The sequence below is a fragment of the Citrus clementina genome, unplaced genomic scaffold (genome assembly GCF_000493195.1).
Source record: "Citrus clementina cultivar Clemenules unplaced genomic scaffold, Citrus_clementina_v1.0 scaffold_7, whole genome shotgun sequence".
NCBI lineage: Eukaryota > Viridiplantae > Streptophyta > Magnoliopsida > Sapindales > Rutaceae > Citrus > Citrus x clementina.
Genome location: NW_006262075.1, coordinates 14788501 through 14798822, shown reverse-complemented (window position 1 = coordinate 14798822; position 10322 = coordinate 14788501). Strand labels below are relative to the sequence as shown.

Here is a 10322-nt window from a genome sequence, read left to right as displayed (position 1 = left end):
AAGATATTTCTGAGGATAAACATGTCAAGTATATGTCATCAAAATTAGTAGGACATGCATCACAATGGTGGACAAATTTATAAACAACGCAAATTTGATATGAAAGAGACAAGATTCGAACTTGGCATAACATGAAAAGGAAGATTAAAGCTTATTTTATTCTTTTGAATATTTTCAAACCGTCGCAAAATTGATAAGCGTTAACAAGGTACAAATTCTACTCAATTATGTGAATCTCAACTTTGAAATTGTGGTCGTTGTGTGAATCTTTCTAAAGATGATAATGATACAATTTCAAGATTTGTGAAAGGATTATGTGTTAACATTAAGGAATTAGTTTTGTTGCAAATTATTGCTACTCATATATATTGAGATGTTTGTAATTGCTTTAGAAGTTGAATTGCAAATCAAGAGAGAAAGAAAGCAAGTAGCAAAGAGAACGAGTAGAAGTGCATCATGAGAGCCAAAGAAGACGATCAAGGGTTTATTAAATTGAATCCACTAACTACAACATGAGAGTTCGTTGTCGAAACAAGATCTTATCAAGGACTTCTCCTCACCAATGGATTCTAGTGTCGAAAAGCAGCCTTCTTATGCCAATAAAGATCATAACTCAATAATGCAAAAAGATATTGTGCTTAAAGATTCTAAAGTTACTGAAGATGCATTTATTGTTCAAAATTCAACCATTATGCTTGTCAATAATGAAGATTAAGTCCTAGGTTTTAAAGTTGAAGATGTAAAAGTGGAAGAGAAAGTTTTACCAGTCTTATCATTGGAATAAAAGAATGTTAAAGATGCTTCTTTTGAAGAGATTTCAAATTAGCCTGAAGTTTCAAATGAAATGGTACAATCTATTGTTGATTTAAGTTTCATATATAATTGTATAGTTAAAATTGTGTAAGAAGCTCAAGTTGAAAAGATATCAATTATTATCAATGATAATATGATTGACATGACCTCGCGAATTCAAGTTGATTACAAGAGGATTATTCTTAAAGAAGATAATTTCCCCTAGATAATTGATATGATTATGCATTGAAGGTAAAAAAGTCATTCTTAAAGAATATCTAGCTAAAAGGGTAAAATTCAATAGAGAGTACGTCAATCAAAGCATAGAGAAAGTTAAAAGAGAACTTCTAATGGTTTCTTCTTGCCTGTCTGCATCTTTTAGAAGAGCCATATTTAAAAGCAAGAAGAAACTGAAGTTTTGATACTTTTTAGTTTCAAGAAAAGTTTATCCAAAATGCTGAATGTACTCATTACAAGATCAGTCACTCCTCCACTACAAGTTTCATCCTTCTAATTGACTTTTGCTTTTAGCAAAACTTGAGGACAAGTTTTTTTCGAAGAGGAGAAGACCGATGTTTGAAGCATAATGGTAGAATAAATTAGGAATTCTAGACTTTGATCCAATTTAGTATTTAGTATTTTATTAGATTTTATCTTGCTTTATTAAGCTTATTTGAGTCATATTTGTAAATTCTAGTCTAATTAGGATTTTAGATTATTCCTCTTATTTTAGAAGGATTAAGATTAAGTTACACACTAATATAAATAGGCCTATTATATTACAGTTTGTTGTAAAACCTTTAAGCTTTTTATCAATAATATTTCATATTATTCCCTTTAAATTTGTCTTTGTCATTAATTGGATGTTTTCTCTTTTTGAGAACTATTCTTTCGTAAGTTTCAAGAACCTACACTACAAGGAAATTTAATATCGCACTACGTCATTTGCGCAATCCCATCTAAGATTACATGCAATATTCAAGCTACTTATTTTACATGAAAATTTGATGATTGTGAGAGAGCAATCCAAGACTAATTTCTGACATGTTTGAGAATGATTTTCAACTTTTGAAAATAAAACATTTTGCCTTCAATTTTTTTCTATACCTAAAAAATCAAACATATTTTTACTAAGTAACTAAGATTTTCAGGTTTTGAAGAATAGTATACAGCCTTTACTAATTAAATCTTTGAAAATCTTCCTCGATGGGTAGTCGCTCTGTCCACTCAATATTGTTTAAAACCTGTGAAATTAAAGTGAAAGAAACAATCCAAATAAATGATTGCCATAGCATCAGTAATACAACAATAGCCCATGAATCTTCAATAAATGACTAATTGTAACATCTCTAAAACTATAGCAAAATAACTCATGGTATCCAAACTCAATCGAGCAAAATTAATAGTAGTAAAGATGGTTTCAGTTATGCTAGCTGTAACAATCAAGCAAATTTGTAAAGATGAGAGAAGAAAGTAGAAGAATATGATTTATGCCTGCTTTATTAAACTATTCTCCAAACTTGGATATAACTTTTATTTGACAGTGTTGCAAAAATTATATTTGAGGTAAAAGTCTCTTTTCTGATTGAAAAAGAAGTTGCATGAACTTCAAAATTATATTTTATTGCGAACAAATGTTAACTAGTCTCTAGATATATTTGTTAGCCTAAAGGGCTATACAAATTGTAATTTTGATGATAACAAACATAAGTCATTATATTTCACAATTTCACTAGTTTTTAAAGAGTAAAATTTATTTAGGTGAATCAAGTGAAAGCTCAAGACATTTAACGGAAAAAGACATGACCAAGAACAAGTATTAGCTCAAAGTAATCTTCATTGTTACAAATCTTGTAAAGCCGATATGATTTAATGCATGAATGATTTAGCATTTGAAAAGCTCAAGATTTTTTTTAATAAATCATCATTTTTCATAAATCAAACGTTTTTAAATTATATGCCAAATATTTTATGAAATTGGTTATTTTTCAAGATATGGACTAAAATGAGAGAGTTTTGCAATCTCTAATTTTAATAAGTATTGTTTTAAATTCTAGATTTGGACCTGTTTGAAAAAATTTAAAACATTTTAGGCCGTAATATAAATATTAAAATTGTAGCGACTAGCCGGCCAAAATGTGGCGGCTAACTGCCTGGGAAGGTAGAAAGATAGTGGCTAGCCACCTGAGGGTAGCGACTAACCGCCTGGTTCAAGCGGCGATCCGACTATTTTTTGGAGGTCAATAACGGCTAGTTTACTTGTCCAAACTATATAAACTTAAATCCAAATTAAATATAAGAAGTTTTTGAAGCAAGAACAAGAGCATACAACATCTCTTGAGCTTTCATTTTGCAATCTCATACATTGATTCATTGTTGAGCTATCATTTGTACGTCCACTTTAAAAGAGAGTTATTGTTGTAATATTTGAATTCATTACCAAAAAGTGTGGGAAACGCTTGGAAAAGGTGTGTGTGAGTGAAACACTGCTTGTAAAGGTTTATTGACACCTTGGAAATCAATTGTAAGAACTTGAAGCCTTAGGAAGCTTTAATAGTGAAATCATTAAGGTTGGTTTGCTTGGAGTCGTGGACGCAGGCAGGGATTGCTGAACCACGTAAAAGTTTTCGTGTTTGCTCTCTCTTCCCTTATTCTTTTATTATTGTGCATTGTTAAATTTATTGTTCTTGATTCCATTAAGACATTAGTTTATTTTGTTTTGTGGTTTTAATTGCTTAAGTTTTTAAAAACTCAATTCACCCCCCTCTTGGTTTGCATAGCTAGAATTTTAATATTGTTATGAATAACTATCATATTATAGGCTATTCCAAAAAAAACAAGTGTCAAATGAGAATATTTGTATGTTTCAATTATATACATTCACAAACCGAAGATTTCATTAAGGGCATTTCTTAATGCAAGCACCTACAACACTTAAAAGAACAAATTTGGGAGGCAAATTATTCTTTAGACTTAAAGGCTTCCAAAGAGGTTGGACCTCTCATTGGCACTTCTACTGGTTGTTGGTAATAGGTAGTCAGTAGGCGGCTTTTGACTCCATGAATGGACTGTCTGGCAAACAAACTGGTGGAGCACATTTGGATGGTTTTTCGATATTCTCTCTCATTTGAAGAAAGATAGCCACTTTGATTATATACGCAATAATGATAAAGTTCTTTTTTCAGGATAAGGCTAAGGTGAACAAGACCCCAAATGGGTAGTTCAACATAAAATTCTTAGAATGCAGCAGCCTGAAGATGAACAACACTTGGCTTGGACTTATAAACATTAATGTAGAAGAAGGCCATAGGATTCTCAAGAGCAAGAAACTAACATTAATATTACACATATTTATCTCCTTACACTTATTGTGCCCTAAATTATATAGCTTAATATTGTTGACATGACAATTAATGTCAAAACCTAACTAAAACAATATAAAACTAACAATAACAAATTTGTTTAATACATTTTTTTAATAGTATGTATTAATATTACAATTGCAAAATGAAAAAGCTTAAATGATATAAAATTTAATACAAATTTACATTACAAATCATAATCACTAATTCACCATAAAAATCTAACACTAACAGTAATGGATTCAACAAATAGAAATTTATAATTAAGACAAATTGAAGAGATGAAGTTAATATCAAGTGAAGAACTGACGATGACGAGTCAAATGGGAGCTGCAACTATTGCGAGGCATCATGGTGGGAGCTAAAATGCTAATGAATATTGTTGCCAGGCTATGAGAGTGACAACTAATGTGACAAAGTGAAGGTCCGTTGCGATAGGTGGATGAGAAATGACAGCTAAGAGAGACAACTGATGGCATCGTGGCAACATGGCACAGTTGACGGGTTGAGGTTGAATCGCTAATAGGTGGCACCAGTGGAGAGAAGAAATGAGTTAGGTTTAGATTGTTTTAGTTTTAGGGTTTTGATTTTTGAGGGATCAGGTTCAGGTACTGCTTTAGTCTTTTGATTTAGTGTTTATGTTTTTTTAATTTTTTTTAATAGAACTCTATCAAGTTTGCTATTTAGTTGGTTTTAACTAGAATTGAATGCAAACCTAATCGATTTTCTTCTTTCAACTCATTTAGTTTTTAAAGTCGAACCAAACTAAACCAAAAATTAAAAAAAAAGATTCGATTTAACCCGAATTGAATGCCAACTGTTGGAACAATAAACCATTGGTAAAATCCATCACCTAAAATCTAAAAACATTCATGTTGTATCACCAAGAATCAGTAAATGAATATGCAAAATCGTGCATGAATTCATAATGCTTAATTACTTTCCAAAAATGTGTGGTTTGTCTTATAGATCAACACGTTATCCTAGATAATCTTGATAATCTTTTTAATTTCTCACTGCACTCTCTTTGATGATGAGATGTCAGAAAGAAATAGAATGTTACGTGTGACTCGGGGATTATAACCACTTATAAAGATAACTTTTATTGCTATCTTTAGGTATTTCTATTTCAACTCATTATGGAAATAAAAATTAACCTTAAATCTCTACGCATTAAAAGCCCAACTCTATCAAATACATTAAAGGTCGAATTGCTGAACACCCTAGTAGATTACTTTTAATTAGGCTTAACCTTATACGACAGTCCGCAACACATGATTATTCATATATAAGCCCAATATTGGATTAAGGATCTAACACCATTAGATAAAGAATCCAACAATCTCCCATTTGGGCTCTATGTGTAACCTTATAATTATGCTAAAAATATAACCATATGAGCTCAACTTTACTATTATTACTGAAATGTGTCTATAACTAGTCCTTCCCATTAATTATACTAACATAAGATCAGAGCGGCCTTTATTATAATTGTCGCAACTCAACCCATTAATGGTCACTATGCCAATACAACTGAATAACATGGATCATGATGTGCATATTGATAACTCTATGAAATGAGAGTTATCATGACACTTTTAAACTTAAATCAATAATGCTTAGAGAGTAAATGATGTGTTTTTATTGCATTTTTGTTACATTTTTCATAAATATTCATTTTAAGTTAGTCTTAATAAGTTTTGCTTAATTTAAAGTAATTCGTGCTCAAATTGTGTGCATAATTGTAGGTTTCCAGAAGCTTATAATTAATGGAAGGAATGCTAATGCAATAGGCTTGCAAAAGATGGAAAAGAACTTGGCTACAAAAGAATTGAAACAAATCTGGAACAGTGCAATTGCTGTAGCCGTTGTTGTAGCAATATTGCTGTAGCCATTACTGTAGTAATCTTAGAACAACGACAGAGAAAATTTTGCGCGGGATAACTGCAGAATTGCGATCTGCAGTTTCCTAATTTGACTAATGCGCGAGCTAAGCTTCCGTTTACCCTAATTTTCAACTATAAAAGGAGCACACATCATAAGGAATAAAGAGAGCCGTCACCTAAGGAGAAAAACACAAAGAAACAAAAGAAAAATAAGATTCAAGAGAGAGATTAAGGGCTGCACAAGAGAAAAAATTTCAGAGATCAATTGGGAGCTTAATCATTCATATCCTTATCTTGTTTTCGTGTTTTCTATTTATTCATAGGGATATGTTTCATGGCTGAAACTTTGTTCTTTATTTTTCTTTTACAAACCATGAACTAAATTTACTTGTGGTTGAGTGATAAACAATTTTGATGGTTATTGACTGAATATATGTGTTGTTGCATGTTGCTGTAGCAGTTTGTTTTGATAGTATTTATTTTTATTCATTATTTCGGCTGATCACTTATTTAATGATACAAGTTAGGAAGAGCCACAAAAGGGCCTATCTTAGTGGAACATATCAAAGCAATACTTGATCTTAAATTGAGTTTCTTGGATTGAGTTCTACTTGAGTCCCAAAAGGGTCATGCTTGAGTTAAGATTAGTGATGAACTAGACATAGAGATTCACCTTGTAAGGTAAATAGAACCTAAGCATGTAATGCTATATCTTATGTTTGCATAACAACTGATCACTGTTAGGTTACATATAGATATAAGATATCCAACATGCAACGGCTGAGAATGCATAAGGATTCTCCCCAGTGTTGTAGCAGATGTTGCAGCAACCGAGCCAACCATTAGAAAATAGTCAAGACCATTAAGAGAGTTTATTCACTCAACTACTCTATATTCTCATTGGTTTTATCCTTGAGTTTGACGTGATAATTTACTTTGTTGTATTTTATTTTTTGCACTTTTATTTTAATTAGTATATTAGTTTCATTAATTGTTTTATTTTAATTTAGAACAAAATATGCACTGTTAAGGTTGCTGTAGCAAGTTTGATAACATCAATCCATGTGGAGACGATCTTGAATACTCATCACTTTATTACTTGTTGTGTACACTTGCACATTGACACCAATAGCATTAGTATTTATACACCAACAAGTTTTTGGAGTCGTTGCAGGGGATTGATGGTTCATTGTGATTTGTGAAATTAATTTTAACGGTGCTAATTATTTTACTTTATTTTAATTTGTTTATTTTGTTGACATAAGTGATCTAGCAACCCTTGCATGCGCAAATATAAATATGTTGAATTCCAGTTTGATCCAGAAATTGAAGGAACCGCAAGGAGATTGAGAAAAGAGCGTCGGGAATTACAAGCTGTTGTAGCAATGGATGACTTGCAAGATATGAGAAACTTAAACCCTAGAGAAGAGGTACAACCAGTCAATGTACATGAAGGGCTAAATGGACAACAGGTTCAAGGGCAATCAGGGAACAACAACGTTATTCACATGGCGAACGATAGAGATAGAGCCATTCGAGACTGCGCAGTGTTGACTCCTCAAGCCATACATCTGGGAATAGTTAGACCCGACGTTCAAGCTGACAATTTTGAGCTCAAACTAATGATGTTTCAAATGCTACAAACAGTGGGGCAATTTAATGGACTGCCATCAGAAGATCTTCATCTACATCTTAAGCTATTTTTGGAAGTGAGTGATACTTTCAAGATTGCTGGAGCATCGCAGGAAGCATTGAGACTCATACTTTTCCCGTTTTCTTTGAGAGATCGAGCAAGAGCATGGTTGAATTCTCTACCACCAGATTCTATCACTACATGGAATGACTTGGCTGATAAATTTTTGATGAAATACTTCCCGCCAACCAAGAATGCAAAATTGAGGAATGAGATTACATCTTTCATCAACTTGAAAATGAGAGCTTGTATGATGCATGGGAAAGATTTAAGGAGTTACTCAAAAGATGTCATCATTATGGTATTCCTTGCTGCATACAATTGGAAAATTTCTATAATGGTCTCAACCCAAGCACTAGATTGATGGTAGATGCTTTAGCAAATGGGGCCTTATTATATAAGTCTTACAATAAGGTTTATGAAATTTTGGAGAGAATTGCTAACAACAATTAGCAGTGGCCATCAACTAGACAAGCTGCAGCAAGAGGAACAACAGGAGTACATAACGTAGATGTCTTAACAGCATTGTCAGCCCAAGTAACCTCATTAATAAATATGGTGAAAGCTATAACCACTGCTCCAGCAACTGTCAACCAAGTTGCCGAGATCTCTTGTGTTTATTGTGGAGGGGGACACTTATTTGATAATTGTCCTGGGAATCCAACTTCAGTCAATTATGTGGACAACTTCAATAGACAGAACCAGGACAATCCATATTCAAACATTTACAACCCTGGATGGAGACAGCACCCGAACTTTTCATGGAGTTATCAGAACCAAACTGCTGAAGTACCTAGTGGACAGAACATACTTACTCAACCACCTGGATTTTATCAGCAAAATCAAGAGCAAATAAGCATCAACAATGATCAACTTAGCTCCCTTGAAGCTTTGATTAAGGACTATATTGTGAAGAATGAAGCGGTTGTCCAAAGTCATGCTGCATCTTTGAGAAATTTAGAAAATCAAATTGGACAACTTGCTACAGCAGTAAGCAACAGACCTCAGGGTAGTTTACCCAGCAACACAGAGAACCCAAGAAGAGAAGGGAAAGAGCACTGCAAAGTGATAAATTTGAGATCTGGAAAGGAGGTTGATAGTTCAGTTGGTATACCAAAAAAAAAAGAATTGAGTCCAACCAATGTCAAGAAGACACTCAAGTAGAGAATGAGTCACAGTCTTCCACTTTTCAGAATGCAAATCAACATAGTTCTGCTACAGCATCTGCAAAAAGTTATGATCCAGCACCTGGTGGTGAAGAAGCTACAACACCAATAGCAACAGACCCGAGTAGAGCAAAAGAGAAGCAATCTGCACAACCTGCTACAGCACAGCAGTTTAGGCATCCACCACCCTTCCTAAAAGGTTCCAGAGACAGTAACAAGACAATCAGTTCAGCAAAATCTTGGAAGTACTGAAACAACTACATATTAATATCCTTTTTGTGGAAGCTCTAGAGCAAATCTTGACAAAAAATATCTTGACAAAGATATATTGACAAAGAAAAGAAGACTTGGAGAATTTGAGACAATTGCTCTAACACAAGAGTGCAGCCGAATGCTTCAGAGTAAGATACCACAGAAGATGAAGGATCCAAGAAGCTTCACAATCCCATGCTCCATAGGCACTAAATACAGTGGCAAAGCACTTTGTGATCTGGGGGCTAACATCAAGCTCATGCCTTTATCAGTGTTTAAGCAATTGGGAGTTGGTGAATGTAGACCAACAACGGTGACTCTACAACTTGCTGACAGATCTCATGCCTATCCAGAAGGAAAGATTGAAGATGTGTTGGTGAAGGTGGATAAATTTATTTTTCCAGTGGATTTCATTGTGCTAGACTTTGAGGCAGACAAAGAAGTGCCAATCATTCTAGGGAGACCTTTTTTAGCCACGAGAAAGACTTTAATTGATGTTCAAAAAGAAGAATTAACCATGAGGATGAATGAAAAGCAAGTTATATTCAATGTGCTGGATGCCATAAGAGTCCCGATGAGATTGAAGATTGTAATTTTATTAGTGTTGTGGACTTTGTTGTAGTAGAGAGATTACACAGTTGCTGCAGTAAGGAAGAAATCAATGTTGTAACATTTGAAGAACTTAATGATGAAGATCGTGGAGCAGCTAATATAGCATGGTCAGGGGAGAAGCAACTCTTCAGAATTGACGAGCAAATCCAGCAAAGGGAACTCACTCCAGACCAACAAGAATTCAAGGTTAATGGGCCGAAAGTAAAACACTATATGGGAGATTATGTGAATAGCCTAAAGAATGATTGGTTCTTGAAGGATCCAGGTTGAGCGAACAAGAAAGGTCAGGCTAAAAGACCTAAAATCAAGCGCTAATTGGGAGGCAACCCAATAAGAGAAGTTGTTTTAAGTATTTAAAGCATTAAATTTAGTTTTTAAATTATTTAATTTGTCTTTTTGTTATTTTAAGTATGCATATAATTTTTTTTTATTTTTTATGTCTTTGTGTTTAATTGCAGCAAGTAAAAAAAATGTGGGCAAAAAGAGTATGAGGGAATTGCTGCAGCACCACTTACAGCATGACATATAGTAGAAGATTCTCAAACAACAGAGGCATTTC

At 33.4% G+C, this 10322-nt stretch overlaps 1 protein-coding gene and 1 non-coding gene across 2 annotated transcripts; one reads left to right on the top strand and one right to left on the bottom strand.

The window, feature by feature from the left end:
* Nucleotides 1-7932: 7932 nt before the first annotated feature.
* On the bottom strand, nucleotides 7933-8038 carry LOC112097094. The gene has a single exon (XR_002904751.1). It is a non-coding gene; the product is annotated as a small nucleolar RNA R71 (small nucleolar RNA).
* A 250-nt stretch (nucleotides 8039-8288) lies between these two features.
* LOC112096969 lies at nucleotides 8289-10033 on the top strand. The gene is made up of 4 exons (XM_024181222.1): nucleotides 8289-8837; nucleotides 8927-9144; nucleotides 9287-9533; nucleotides 9719-10033. The coding sequence occupies exons 1-4, from the start codon at nucleotides 8289-8291 to the stop codon at nucleotides 10031-10033; spliced, it is 1329 nt and encodes a 442-aa protein (XP_024036990.1).
* The last annotated feature ends 289 nt before the right edge of the window (nucleotides 10034-10322 follow it).